The 16,022-nt window shown below is 39.8% G+C and overlaps 1 protein-coding gene across 2 annotated transcripts in view; it reads left to right on the top strand.

The window, feature by feature from the left end:
* Nucleotides 1-15,892, top strand: part of pcdh1a (protocadherin 1a) — a 95,994-nt gene extending 80,102 nt beyond the window's left edge. For both annotated transcript variants that reach the window (XM_031320290.2, XM_031320291.2), the window contains one exon: nt 11,933-15,892. In XM_031320290.2, coding sequence (XP_031176150.1) covers nt 11,933-12,303 — 371 coding nt within the window. In that variant the 3' untranslated portion in view covers nt 12,304-15,892. The remainder of the gene's footprint in view (nt 1-11,932) is intronic.
* The last annotated feature ends 130 nt before the right edge of the window (nt 15,893-16,022 follow it).

Raw genomic sequence — 16,022 nt, forward strand, 5'->3', positions numbered from 1 at the left:
ACCTACACACTCATCCCAAACTTTGGCCACAGACATTACAGTGTTTGTCAAATGACCGCAGACAGGCCAGACCTTTGAACAGGGCCATGTGAGAGAAAGGACATGGTATCACAGCTCAGACCATTAACTGTAGCAGAGTATGTAATTGGCTTAGTATCTTTTAAAGTGAACTGACGTATTATTTTGTGACAAAGATTGCAGCCACTTTTGAAATCTAAATGGAACCAAAAATGTCCCATTATTCCAATAAATCTACCCCTTGCATTCAATTTCATATTGCCTTCTTTTACACATAAAAGTGATTTCTCTGTAGTTTCATCATTGTGTCCAGCTCACGGGAAGATTATATATAGTGATTTTTGTATTTGTGTATTGGCTACTGCATGTTCTAGGAAATAGAGGAGAAAGTACTGAAAAAACTGACAAATTGTTATCTAAATGTTGTTTAAATAATAAAAAGTAGGAAAGCAAAACTCATAAGTGATTTAGTAGAAGATTTCTGGAACATTTGCTAGGGACAGAGTCCCAGTCCTCTTCATTTTAATTGAGATATGCACAAACTACTCAGCTCTTATCCACATGTATATAACATGGATAAAAACCCAGATGAGTGTTCTGAATTATGCGCAGAAAGAAAAGGACACACATATAAGCACACATTAGGTTCCATAAATAGTACTTTTAACACCATGCTGCCACTGAAAATGTCCGGTTTTAGCACTAAGCTTGTAAAATGAATGAGTGAGCCAGTATGCCTAAGCCAGTATCCCTAAGCTTTAGATGTGCTCATGTATTACTCTAACAAAAGTGGATGGCTCTCTGTACTTAGGCAAAAATTGGATAGCACGCTGCCTGCTCTTGCTATGCCAGTGAGTCTGGGCAACAGCATGCTGAAGCAGCAGGTTTGGAGGTGGTTATGTGTGTGTGTAAACGCGGGCTTGGAAGTAGAATTTTATAAAGACACATGAAGAAATTGTTCTTAATTAGCCTGGTGTAGCTTGTGGCTATAAGAGATGCTGAGTGTCCACTGGCAGGTCCATGGGACCCTGAGTTGAAACTTTAAGAATACTTATGGAGGCAGAAATAGAAAGTCGTGGTAGAGCTCTGTTGCTCTCAGTGGGTCTTACCTAGTCTCACCCCAGATGTGAATCATAGAGCAGGTAGAGCTTTGTGCAACAGGGAGGGGATGCTGGCTAGGGGCCAGATCCACTTCAACCTCAGTTGGTCGGGCAGCTCAAGCCGGCATCAGAGAAAAGGCCCCGGGGGTCATCTCTCCATCATAGTGTGATGGGGACAGAGAGCCGCTGAACCTCCCTCTAACTAGTGTTCTGCCCTTCAATGATGGATGGCACTTGAGGGACTGGAATTGTACTGTATGGGTCTGACATGCATTTCCTTATTTCCAGGGAGTTACAGAGGAATGGAGCCGCTCTTAAGGCTTTCTCACAGTCAGTTGAGGATATCTCAGAATTCACTGCAGTTCAAGGACCTTACAAACTCAATGAGGACTACATCCAGTAAAACTGAAAATGTCTTCTCCAACACTAAATGGAAAGCAGCATTGTATATATATATATATATATATATATATATATATATAATTATTTTAAAAATGGAAATATCCTCCTGGTGAAAGGATCAATTCTTAATTTGCGGGTTTGTGTTAACATGATATATCATGCAGTCAATATTCTACATGCTTTAAGCTAAATAGAAATAACTTGAATTTGTCTTGCTTAACCTCATGACCAAGCTTGTCACTGTGTTATGCATTTAATGTGATGTAACTAACATTTCACTGCGCTATTACACAAAATCATCAGAATATTTCTTCATAGATTTTCTGGCTTTCAACACTTACTTTAAAACTGGCTCGTGCTCTCACTAAGGAGCCCTTGTTCTCAAGCCAAAAGTAGAGTCATTCTGACAGAATTTTGCATGATGATGTAACTTGTTTCTGGCATTTCTGCTGGATCTCTGCTCTAATTAGAGAGTGTACTTTACTTCATTGTAAGATTGTGACAGATTTTTGCTAGTTCCAAACTACAGAGCTGTGACAGAGACACATATATATATATATATATATATATATATATATATATATATATATATATATATATATATTCATGCAATTCCTTTGTCACTACCAAAGGTCCATTTTACTTAAAGAAATTATACAATATTGTTAACTTTCCCTTTGGCTAGCTCCCTCTCAGATGGTCATGTTGCAAGGTCCCAACACTTGTCACTCATCTTGATGAGCTGTCTACTTTGAAACAGTATCTAGCCTGGAGATGAGGTACCCATCAAACATGCAGCCACAACAGGCACTGAAAAAACAGATGGTGAGTGCAGCCACTTTGATAAAAAAGCAACAGCGATGTTTACTCTTGTTGTGCATTTGCTGTATGTCTTTTTTTCCCTTCTCTTCTTGCTTTCCCACTTTATTGTTTTTATGGCTGCCTTGCACTTGATAGCCCCAATCCAGCTTACCACATTATTAGAAAAATCTTATTGAAAAGTCTCCCCATTTCAGCCAAACATGGAGATTTAGCCAGAGTCACAAACAGACCAGGCTACATGACCCAATTTGCCCATCGGCTCATTACATTTTTATTTTATTATCTCATAATAAAATAAAAATGTCCTGTCCATTTATGTTATTTTAATGTGATAACACATGTATATAGCTGTTTTAATGCCTTTTTAATACACTAGACAGTACTAAAGTGCAGGTGTGGTCTTTATTCAACAACCAAAATACTGGGCTTCCCAGATATGCCCACTTGTTCCTGCCTCTCCCCCACATTTACTCCCATATCTGAGCACATTAGGCCACCTATGTTATTGTGTTAGATTATTATTTTTGTTGAAGTGGTCCAACAGCAAAGGACATGAACATTGGCCCTTCTTCACCATGCAGAAGCTTGTAAAAGTCAATCAAACACAAGCAGCTGAATGCAATGGATCAGTAAGGAACAACAGGGGAGGGTGGAATCCCGCTGGCCTTAAAAGCCAATATGATGACCCCCTGCTGCCTTCTGTGTTTTGCGTTTTTCTGTAAGTCCATATTTTAAGATGGAAATTTGCAGTTTCCTTTAATAATTATGTCATGTGATGTCATGTCTCTCCCCCCCTCCTTGCCTTAATCAAAGCCTTGTCAGAAAGCTATCACCTGGCGGAGGGTACAGCCGGGTAGAGCAGCATTGGGAGACTGCTGCTGTTCTTTTCTTTTTGCCTCTCTGCTACACAGAAGCCAATTTTTATATCTCATCATGTTATACATGTGAATTGTCTTGCTTCAAACACATAGCTATATTGTTCAGACCACTGTGGGAGCAGAGCTTCCCATCTGACTGGATTAGTATTTTTGACTCTCCCAGAGAATTGTCAGTCATGCAGCAAATCTCGATCTACAGTAAACGGTCAAATAAAGCTTTACCTCTCCAGGGTTGCTATTTAGCCACTGTATGGATTGCTGACACGATTCTAAAGATCGGATTTTGTGAGATTATGTTGGTATTTGTCCATACTTGGCATTCAAATAATGCTTCTCATGTGACTGTGGTAATAATAAAAACAGATTTAAATAACACAGTTATCTCTTTATATCACATGGGCTGATATATGTATTTTGCCTGGAATGCCAACAGGCTACGTAGGGCTCTAGTAGCAACCTAAGCCTGATTTGGAATTGGTTTCTGGTTTGAGTATATGATGGATGATTAAATGATAGAAGTTGTCTTGAAACCACCATGGCCATAGGCAAGGCTATGTAGCCCACAATACATGGGGACATGTTGAGAATCACTACAGAGTAAAGACAAAAACTCTTTGAAACTGTGTTCTCTATTTCATTTCTATTTTCTATTAGCAGCTTACCTTAGCTCTCCCTAGTTAATCATGTCTTACATTGCAAAATGTGGAAATCAAAAGCAGAATTAGCAAAGAGAAAACATCTTGATCGAAAGGGGAAGGAAAACAACAAATGGATCATGGAAGACATCTGTTTTACAGGTCAATAAGATCAATGAGTGAAAGATAGTGAGCATGAAAGCGGTGCATAGGAATTAACTCCAGGGGAAAACCCTGAGAATACAATCATTCCCTCTTTGATGTTTAGAGCTGTAGATCACATATAAGAAGGACTTTGATTTTCTCATTGATGACAAGAAAATTGTGGATGAGTTTTACCCACATTATTTGGTGTGATTTTAAACATAGAAACAGTAAAATACTGTCAACATATTGGGTGTGTGTTGGGACATGTTTCACCTCTCTCCTGGTCTAAACACAAAAGAAAGCATTTTCTACTGGAATCAAGAAAGTAAATCTGTAATGGGTTAAGTGGAGGCTCTTAGAGACAGGTTAGTATGTGGGCGGCAAACAAAGATAAAAGCACAAAAGTAACATTGTGACCTGAGTAGAAAAGCCCATTATAGAAAGTGTTCTAGAAAAATTCAGTTCAAGGAAATAAACAGCTTAAATGCATTTCAATTGTAAGACTGAATGTTTCCTTTTCTGATATTGCCAAATCAAACATCTCCTACCTGCCAGCATGAGGCCATGGAGCGATGCCACTGTGAAGGAAAAGGGCCATAGAGTGCAAATGTGGAAGCCTAAAGCAGGAGAAAAAAAAAACTTCAAAGGCATGGGACCAAGAAAGAGACATTCAGGCAAGAAAAAAGAACATTTGGGTGTGAGACAGGAATAGACAAGTGACTCTTCAAGTAAATGTCACACAGTAATCACAGAAGGGTTGGTCGATAAAACGGTCTGTCTAATTATCACGAGAATAGTTTTCACGAAATTATAAACTTCACAGAAACACATTTTTGGTTTGTTTTTTCCTCAGTTCCATCTTCACTTCCAACCACAGTGCTGTCACCAATTATTAAACCAAATAAAGTCTTGGATGTTTGTTTTTGTTTCAGCTATTCTGCACAAGAAACAGACTTCTGCTGCTTGTTGACACATCCACTCCCAGCAGAGCTGAGCAAAGCAGAGTTCGATCAAGATGTTCAGCCAAAAATGTATTCTTAACATTGTTTAACCAATGGTTAAGCTTCCTTGACCTGTGCAGAATGAATGATGGAGTTACACTTTGTGACACAAAAAAAAGCCTATTGAACATCCAGTCACAACCTCACACCATAGGGATTTAGTCTACATTTCTTTGAGCTTTTCTAATTTAATTGCAAAGAAAACTGAATGGGAAATGTGAGGTTTCCAATTTCAGGAGGAAGTGGCAGAAGAAGGAGCAGAGTGAGCCTAAATGTAATTATGCAAGCAGGTTATCACTTAAATTTATGATAAGATTATACAATCTGGTAACCCTTTACAAAATCTCTTTCCCAATAAACATATGACAGCTAAAATATCTATACAGGAATGTTCTTCCTTATTCAATCTTACATATTGTTATAATTTAAAAAATGATTATTACATTTTCATACCCAACGCTAAACGATTAATAGTGTCCATTTATGTTAAATTGTATTTACATCATACTGGACATGTGTATGAAGAAGTGAGTCTGTATTTTAATCCTATTCAGCATCCCTTTGTTTAGTATTATGGCCTATATCAACTGTGGCGCAGCCCGCAGTAAGGATTTAAATGAGCAGCATTAATAAAATACCTGTATTGGCCTGAAGAACAAATGCAAATTTCTAAATTTAGGCACTGATGTCGAACTAATGCCTTTCAAACTCAACATGCACATTCTAGTCTCCCTGTAGCCCTCTCTGCATGGATATGAGATTGAATACAGCATATTGAGTACAGCTGTTTATTATCCAAGCTGACTGCACTGATAAAAGATTCAAGCAAAATGATGTAGGCATCTTTTCTCCCCAAGGCACCGTTAACTTGAGTAACAGTAGGTCTATGGTCAAGACATTCTGTGCTCTAGGTTGTGTAATGTCTAAATGTAAATGATTGGGTAGATTATCTGGAGACCTCCTTTCTATTTGTTTGTTACCTTGCAGTTCCACTTACTGACTGCAAAAAACAAAAGTGGTATTGTTTAAACTCAATCGAAGAATAGTCATGGAACTGGGAACTGGACTTGGACTGGATAATCATAAACCTGAATCTTTTTTGTGATAAATACTTTGTTTGTTTTTTGTTTTTGCATTGGCAGCTGCTGCAGATCAATATTGTGTTGTCAAGGTTCAGAATGCAATTTCCAGTCCGTAATTGGCCAGCAAGCCAAACATATTGTTGTGGGCAGAGGCATGAAGCTGTTCTCCTCACAAGCATTTCACAAACACCTCTGTGCACCAACATAAAAACGATTATATTACTTACAAAACCAACTACATCATTATTTAGAACTGCTTCCTCCCTTTCCTCCAGCAATGTTTTGAATCTATTTTATCTGGAGATGCCTTGTGCGTGTCACAGTTTGACAAAGTCTTAGTATTGGTTGACATATCACATCGCAAATCAACTTCTCAATTGGAGGAGCTGGTGCATAGCGTGATCTGTCAGCAGGTGCTAAGGCTTTGTCAAATGCAGTGATACAAAAGGTAGTCTTCAAATACAGGAACTGCAAGACAAAATGGTGGATGGTGAGAGAACTGACAGGAGGTGCACCATCACCCACTGAACCAACTATAGCCGCTTCTCCTGACAGGCCTCTGGCCGACATGTCCACTCATCAGCCTTTGTCAGCAAGAGGCTCGCCGGCTGAGGAAGCCGAGGATTCAGAATCTGTGAAGGAGGCATGTGCCTAATACTTCAACACCATTTCTTAACCTGGCATCACCATCTGTGGACAAAAGAACCAATTAAAACCAAAACATTGAATTTGTTTTTACTGAGAGACCAAACAGTGACAGAATGGTCTCCATGGCTGTGAAAAGTGACACATTCACATGCTTTTGCAATAGTTAAAAAAATACTTTTTGCCAACAATACTGTCTACAAAAGCCGGTGATGCTGTATACAGATTATGAACTGTTGCACACAAAACATGCTGCAGAGTAAATGCGTACCACTCATCTACAGAATAACACCAAAATGCTAAATGGTTAACCACAGCCTTGTAACTTACTTTCTGTTTAGGTGAGGTGAAAAAAGCCTTCAAGCCTACACATTCTAATTTTGCCCGTAAGAAGTGGAAATGCATGTCTGAGGTTACAAGCGCCACCATTGTTCTTTTGTATTCCATTACAATGAGCAAGGAAAATGTGCACGTCAACACTGTTTGTCTGCTTGTAGCAAGTTTCCCTGTTAAAAATGCTCCCCTCTGGAGGAAAACAAAAAAGAGACTGTTTTGGTAGCTTCTGCTTACTGTGAGAAACTGTTCTGAACACCTGAATAACAAGACTTGACATGTCATAGCTAAAGAAATACAAAACCCCAGTTTTGTGTTGTTTTTCCTCACAGAGTATGACAACCACAGAATACATTCACACCCAGTTATTACACTGATAGCCAGCACCAGGCGCTAATGTCTGCTCAGATGTGGGATATTTCTTCTTCTTCCTTTTTTGTCTTGGAACTTTTCAGTCATTTACCATATAAACTGTTTGCAGGGACCACAAATATACCATTAATATCCCTCACGCACTCCCAAACAATAGTAGCTGTTTTTCCCCGTTATCCCTCCATGAGCTGTGGGTCTCTCATATTTGTTCGCCATCGATCATAGCGGTGTAGCGCACACGCTGGAAAGCAGCCGGTGGGGAGAGGCAGCATTTGCAATCAAACAGAGAGTAGCAGTGTGAAATCTCAGGAAGAGGCAGCTTCCCCCATGCCCGTGGGCAGGGGATCAGACGATGAGGAAGCCTGCCTCAGACACTCCACACCTCCCACTGGCACCCTGATGCAAGCAGCATGCAAACCCACCCCTCACATGTATCTGTCAGCCGGGGGGTTAAGCTCTGTGTGTACCCCCACTCTGTAACTGCACTGTGGACTGCATGTTATGCCACTGCTGTGGAGGTGCTTGTAGAAGCTCTGCTGAGGTTGACTGTGAGTCGTTGGTGTGGTACTGAAGGTGGTAGACGGTGGAAATTACAGTTTTTCTTGTCTCTTTTTTTCCCCACGATATTGCTTTAAGCAAGCAGATGGGACTGACCCAATATAAAAGGAGACGGCTACAGGTGCAATCTATCTCCAAGTCTAGAGGAAAAGAATTCTGCTGTGCAGGGAGTCAGCAATGTCATTGAGTCACTGCTCTTCAAAACCAAATCACAAGCTCTCTAAATCCAGTCAGCCTGTTCCAGCCACTGGCATAATCGCGCTGTGGTTTGCCCATCTGTCCTCCATTGTCCACCTTAGCTCTCCATCCATGACATACAAGACTATAAACTCTAAAGGGTTTGTTCCAGACTGTGAGCAGATTTATTTCAGGTGTAGGTACAGGAGAAAACAGGCTTGAGTGGGTGGGAAAATTGGTATTTGGCTTTGGCCTTTGGCTGCTCCTTTCCCCCTATGGTTGACTTATGTGCTTCATCATGTCCACCAAATATTCAAACAATGATCCCTTCAGCTGAGTGTGGGAGTGTGTTTTGATGTGCGGAGCAGACGGTATTCTGCCACACTGTTAGTGGGTACTACAGCTACAGATGGCTAATAGCCACAGCAAAAGGCAGACACAAAAGTATAATCATCAGTATTGATTTTTTTTTTTTTGTAGAGATAGATTTGAGTGTGACAGAAAGGTCAGTGCAAGCAAATATAAAAACATGTGCTTTCACAGATGATACACCCTATCATAACACGCTGCCATAGCTACACCATAACCAATTAATTATTATTACATGTTTTTTGTGAGCTGACGTGGGACTGGAAATGATATGCACTAAAGAACGCTAGCACACAGCAACAACTACTCCCAACACGACAGGTTGCAGTTGAATATAGACCTCTTATGTGTTACATTTTGTATTAAGAACTGACAATGTCAGAGCTTTTTTTTATAAATAAAACCATACAACATTTTGATGAAACACTAACAGGCAAGGTAATGGCCTACTAAAATAACTGGCATTAAAGCATGTATGTTCTCTGTTGATGATGTGTGATATGTGCTTTGGCACTGTTGGAAGAAAATGGCAGTCTTTGGCAAGCCAGATGACACATTTAGCTGTCATTGCTGATTTTCCGCCCTTTGATGATGATGAGCACGGTTCAGAATGTGCTTTAATTCCTGTCATCGGTGTATGCCATGGTTTTACATTGCATATTTTCTTTTAGCTGCTTTCATTACATGAAGTCGAAATTATATTTTCTAAAAACACAGTCGACCTAAAGTCAATTACCAACCTGACAGTCAGTGAGATGTGGCAATCAGTGTTCACCTTTATGTCTTTTATCCCTTTTTTGTGATATTGAATAAGTTAAAAGAAAAATTATACATAAAATAGGCAAATGTGGGACATTTCTGACTTAACTGTGAGTCAGAGGCATATTTAGGATTTAAGAACATTGAGGGCTTAGCCTGGACCTCTGTAGGGGGATCACACCATAACCTCATGCAACGTGAGGTTTATAAAATAAAATAAAACGCCACATATAATCATGATGAAGAGAAATGCACTTCATATTATAAATCAACAGGCAATTTCTAACTTCTTACCCTTCGTTCTGTTTTGGAAATATATATCCAAAACAATTGAGTTGTTTTTTCCACCTGGACCTGTAGCTCTGGCATTTCTCCTCTACTCTTCCTGCTGTGACTTGTGTCACTCGGCGCTGACCGTCTTCCACCCGCACGCGCACACACTCACACACAGTTAGTTTAGAGACCTGCATTCATTTTGACATGACGCTGTTATGTTGCTAAGACTGTCGCATATTCAAAAACATAAAGGTTTTTGTCGAGCTTCACAGGTACGCTCTCTCTCTCTCATGTATGCATGAGCCCTTTCACATGCACACAGATGATTGCAATTTCTAATTCATAAAGAAAGGAACATGCTCTGTACATGTACCTTTTTCCCCTCTGCACACTGATTTTTAGTTGTGGAGCTGCACAGACTTTTACACAAGGGCCCTTGGTGTGGCATAAACCTGCTGGAAGCTGTGGAGACGTTTTAATCAAGTGTGAAATCCGTTTGGAGTAGATGCCTACACGACTGTGCTTGTGCTCAGAAGCGTACTCCCCAACTCTCTTCCCATGAACATCTTTTTTTATCAAGAGTCCATTTCACTGCAGTGATGCATACAGAAAACGCTCTTAGCGGAGCTGAGAAAATGAAACTCCAATCATCATGCATGAGGCAGCACATACACAGACGCACTCTTGCCTTGGCTGCTTTGTCTTTTCTTAGAGCTCCAAATTCAGTTTCTTCTTTCTTAATCAGGCATAAAAGTGTATTTCATTCATTTGAAAAGAACCATTGACATCGGCCTTGTAAACAGAGAGAAGAATTTGCCACTTAAGCGTAAAGATATAATTAAGAATGAATAAGGCAGACCGTTGCTCAATTGTAAAGTAAATGTATTAGATAGCCTAAACATCTAGCAATTTAGGATTATTGGAACAATGAGATTAGCGGCAACAATAGATGGAGCTATGCATTCTTTCGTAAACAATGGGACAATTTTATATGGATTACCCATGAGCAATGAATAATAGACATAAATAAGGTCAATGAAATGAGGAAAAATACCTTTCACTATTTTTTATGAAGCAGTTCAAAATTTAAAATCATTCACACAAGCTCACACTCTGGCTCTTGATTGATTGACGCCTTGGTGGGCCAGATATTTCCAGCCTCAGAGGTATGACAATTTGTAGAGTAATCATCTTGCAACTGGTCATGAGTACAATACTGAGGGTACGTCTCATAGGCTTACTGTCAAGGTGGCACGAAATACGAATACATTTACTCTCTTTCACACCCCGTCCTGTAGCCACGAAACAAGACGTCCGTGATGGACGTGTTCTTCCATGGTGTGGACAGCATCGAGGCATTACAGTAATGCATTTATCACAGCAATCAAAAGTTTACATGAGGGTGACATTGCAGACTCACAGATATTGGTTGTCTGCTCTACTCTTCACAGACATTGATTTGGTTGTCCTAGTGTCTGAGTCTGAAGGGATAACAAAGATAAATTGAGTGGTATTTCCATTAAATCTGGGCTGTGTGTTTAGCTTGTCAACAGGTGGGCTGCTTAACAAGTCTGTTAGCTGCCAGCTGCACATTTGTGGTAAACAAATACACAAGTTCTTCAGTGCAGTTTTACTCTCAGAAACCGTGTCATACTGTTTGAGTGATAGCTGAAGCAAACTTATTTTGGAGCTTTCACAGCTCGTACATTTAAATGAGGTCACTGGGTCATGGACCCATTTATTTAATTAGGAACAGTTGAATAAAAAATGGATGATAATCAAGGGCAGGGAACTCATTTCAGCACTGTCAATCAATAACTCTTTCAACAATGGTTTTGCCCAAAGGGATCCAGCCATCCTCTTTGTAACCAAACATTGTATGTCTCTAGTATGTGTCTAATATTGTGTCTGTTCTTGCTGTCTTTTTTTATGTTGACACATATTTGGAGCACCATTTACAGCATACAAATCACATGTAATAGAAATAAATACATTGCTGTATTGAACATGTTAACAATGCAGTGATATATTACAAACACACCAGACAAACTGCTGTCAGATACTTCTAAATGACATAGACACAGCATGCAATCTTCTGAATGTAACACATCAGCTAGTGGACTACACACAGTAGTGCTCATTACACAGTGCATAGCAACAGCTACATAGCAACTGCTGCTGACTGCTTAGCAACAGCTGCAGAGACATCAAGGAGGGGGTGGGCTCCTTGGGGTGTTTCAGATGACACCATTTCTGTTCACAAAATCCTTTTTGCAACTTTTTTTCATGAATGTTGTTCTGATGTTTGTCACCATGAAGCTCTCTCTGATTGTGCTGTTTTCTCTCTCCTGCCCACAGATATCCGCTCCCTCCCTGATGTGGCAATGACCGGAAACTGTACTACTGAGTGCAGCGAATTGGGCCACTCAGACGCCTGCTGGATGCCCGGGCATCCCTCCCCCGTACGCAAGACCAGGAACCCCCCGAAACTCTCCACCTTCGTGCCTTACCAGGAGAGAGGGAGCCTGGGACGCCTGGCTAACGGGAGCGCCAGGCTGGGTGGCGAGGAGCACCAGTCGCGCCTTCCACCCTCCCGCAGTGCCTATTCCAACAGTGGTCACGACGCCAGTCAGGACTGCCCCTTAGAGGAGATGCCCCTGAGTGTAGCCTCTGAGTTCCCACCCACCTCCCCCTCTGCCCACACTCCAAAAAGAGAAATTTACCTGTGAGGAATATCGTCATCTGATTGGTGCACAAATTAAGAAAAGGTACACCCACTTCAAGAAAAGGAAAAACAGGCTGTCCACATGCTAAAGCCAGTGCCCATTTTGTAGTTAACAGTAGACTGTGACTCATTCAATCACTGGCATGAACATTTGTCATTTCCTCCTTAAATTATTAATTTATTAGCATATTTATTAAGAATTCCACAAAGTTAATTGATGCACTCACTCATTTATTTATACGAAATCGTGAAGGATACAATTCTAACTGAGCAAAAGGAAATGCAGATGGTAATTGCTACTTTAGTAGTAACTAATTATTGTTGTAGTTAGCCAAGTCCCATTCTGTGAAGTGATCTCTTGAATTTGAAAGTTGTGAACAGTGCTCTTGTGCCATTATTAGCTATCATTTCATAGACAGCCAGGCCCTTTCAGAAGGCATAACACTTTTGACTAACAATCAAATGAAACGGTCTCTCTTAATGTACAGTGCTGTAAATACATTTGAATGGTGTGTTCTACATATATTTTTGTCTGGCATAAGCTGAAAAAATTGCCTCAGAATTCTAGCATATTTAAGCTTTTCTTTGCTGCTGCTGTTTAAACTTGATTGAAACCATCTCCAGAAGTGGAGTTCGATATTGTGGAAAGGCATATATCCGCTCCTCACAATCACACACACCTTGGACCCTAATCATAATAGAATAGCCTTTACCTCTGCTCCCTGTAGTGCTCTGCCACTGGTGGAGAAGGCTGTATGGCAACATTTAAACTGACATTATGTTCCACTGACTCTCAGCACTGTGACCTATCGTTCATCATGAAAACGGTTGACTTGGCCACAGTACCCTGGAGTCACAATGACCAAACGAGTACTCACAAGAACCATTCTGATTGGCTTTTTATAGAAAACCTTGTGACACACTCTGTTGATGAAATCATACCAGTGTGTCATTTTTAAAAGCTCTTCTCTGTCGTTACATCTCCCCTTATGATCCATAAGAACTTCTGTAGATCGGATTAATGCATAAAGAGGTATTTACATAAAAGGGCACTTGAACATGGAGAACCACTGGAGAGATTGAGCACTTGGAAGTTACTACATGTATTAACATGTGTTAAAGTAGCAGTTCTCTCTATATAAATACTTCTTCAGAGGTGAATTCAATACACAGTGCAAACTGGAATAAGTGAATTCACAGACAGTGTGGGTCTTGAAGTCTAATGAATAGATTTGAAGAAATCTTGGGAGTTATTGTCAATAACATGAGACATTTCTAAATACATTTTTGGTTTCATGTGAGTGAATAACATTTGCAAATGCAGAATATTGTTGAGCTTAAACATAGGTTTATAGTAGGAGTCTCGGCTCGATTTATTGCAATTCCTGTTAATTATGATTTTCCCTCTATTGAGGACAACATGCTTAATAAATTATTAGGCATTTTCCTCCCTCTGGCTATTAAAGATAGAATAAAAAATAGGGCATGTCCGTGGGCTTCATTTATCTTTACAAAGATTTTCCAAGTGAATCTGAAGGATATTTCTGAAGGACACTGTGTATTAGTCAGTAATTGGATGTTAATGTTGACAACACTAGGCTGCCTTACAACATTGTAGAGCGAGCCTGTATCTTTGATTTAAACATTGATTTGATTAGATTTGTAGATACCTTTCACCTCTGCAGAGTATTTCCATAGTGAGATTGTGTGTCTGACTAAGGGTGGAGGAGCTTTCAATGGACATTTCCTAATTAGGGTGAGTAATGAGTCCTGAGTTGGGGCATGTGTGAGCACACCCCCAGGACACGGCACCCACCAGATAATGCAAATCCACCCGCAAAGCTACAATCAGTTAAAAGGGGTATTTTTATCAGCACTTACCTCATCATGCTGCCATCGAAAACTGCGTTTAGAATAATTAAACTGAAAACATATGGAAATTACTGGACATGGCCATGATTAAATAAGGTGGGCGATTATCCTGCCTTGAGGGGGAGAAAGCACATTATGCCGTTTTCAAAGCCATTTAGCGACTGAAATAAAAATTCAAACAACAGCAATGATACACTGTGATTAAACCCCCACGGCTCCCCCAAGCACCCCTCAGATAGCCCCTTCACGAACTCAAAGCAGTGGCTAAACCACTGACCTGGAATTAATGATAAGTGAGAAAGATAGCAATGAGTGATAAAACCAATGTCACATAGCCTCAATCACAACTTTTATCTATTGAAATGCTTGGACTTGATTCAGATTCACAACTGCTTTGCATCCAGATTTATCTCGGGGGATAAATCTTAACCTTATTCCAGCCTAAGTACACTTATCGCTTTCGTGAATCTGGAATCTTCAGATTTGTCTCTTTGATTGCCAGTACATGAGATAAATGGGGCAACTCTTAGCAGATAAGTCGTAATCATCGGTTGTTGCTCCGATCAGAATGACAGGAGTTTGATTTAAGCCCCCTGCAAAATAAAACAAAAAACAAGCCTGGGCCTATTTCCCCCCTCTCTTAAGGAGTTGGACTCTTTCACTCCAGCCAATAATGACCTCCTGCTACTCACCCCTGGAACAATGTATCACCAGGTTTGACCTTTCTTTTGAACTCATGCTGAATGAACTGTTTACTTCTCTCTCAAACACAGAATGGTTCTCCTTGATTAAAGTAAGAGGACATCATGAAGCACCTAAATACACTCAAAAGTATGTTGAATAATGTTTAATTTGTACTTAACATTGATTTAATGTTGAATTCACTTGAGTATATTTTGCCTCTCTGTAGTGTGTATCGTATGGTGATCATTTCTGTGGACAGATGGACAAATTGCTGTACTGAAATTGGCAAAGGATTTTTTTTTTCTTATTGATCAAAGACTCTTGGAAAAGTGGTTGTGTGAAAAAAATATTGAAATCTTTTGGTGGTGTAGTGTACATAGATCTCCACAACCCTGCGTCTGCTGTCAAGCAGGCGGTGATTTAAGCATGAATTCCAAAGATAATTGGTAGAAACTGTTTACTCTTTTCCTTTATTTTCTGAAATGTCAGTGCTGGTTCATATTCAAAAGGCCCTCTCCCAAAACAACCTGAAATTAACTGAACATTTCATCTTTTTCACAGTTCATCTAGAACAAAGACAATTGCCTTGAAAATATGTCTTTGCGAGAGAGAATCTAGTTGTTATCCTAATTGTTGGTATATTTATATAGGATAAAATGCTTGTGATGCCATGTTTTTGTACAGTTTTATGTACATACAAGTAAAGCTTTCTAAAAGTTCTGAGAAAAGCCGATGGCATATAAAAATTGTAATATGTTTTCTTGAGATGTGCACATCTTGCCTTGGTTGGATTGACCTTTGCTGAGTCAGTGTGAATGTGGCCGTTCTATGCCTGCACTGTAGTCATTCACCGGCTCCCACCTCCTGAGGACTTAATCAGTTTTTATGTTTATTGTGAACAGTGGATCGTCTTATCTTACCAGTTTGTTAAACTCCTGTGTTCTGCTTTGTTCTGTTTTCGCATGTTGACAAATTCTCTTGTAATACTGTAAGTCCTCATGAACTTTGTAATAAAATCACTTCAGGGAAAAAATAAATGCTGTCAAGTGTTTTTTTTTTTTTTTTTTTTTCGTTTTCAATGATTATTCATCTCTTTTGAGTGTTGAACAAGGATTTGGCTGTTACATTTGTGCAAGAGGCTTTGCAGCCTTGGAGCTACATTGTGTA

This window comes from Sander lucioperca, chromosome 13 (genome assembly GCF_008315115.2).
Source record: "Sander lucioperca isolate FBNREF2018 chromosome 13, SLUC_FBN_1.2, whole genome shotgun sequence".
NCBI lineage: Eukaryota > Metazoa > Chordata > Actinopteri > Perciformes > Percidae > Sander > Sander lucioperca.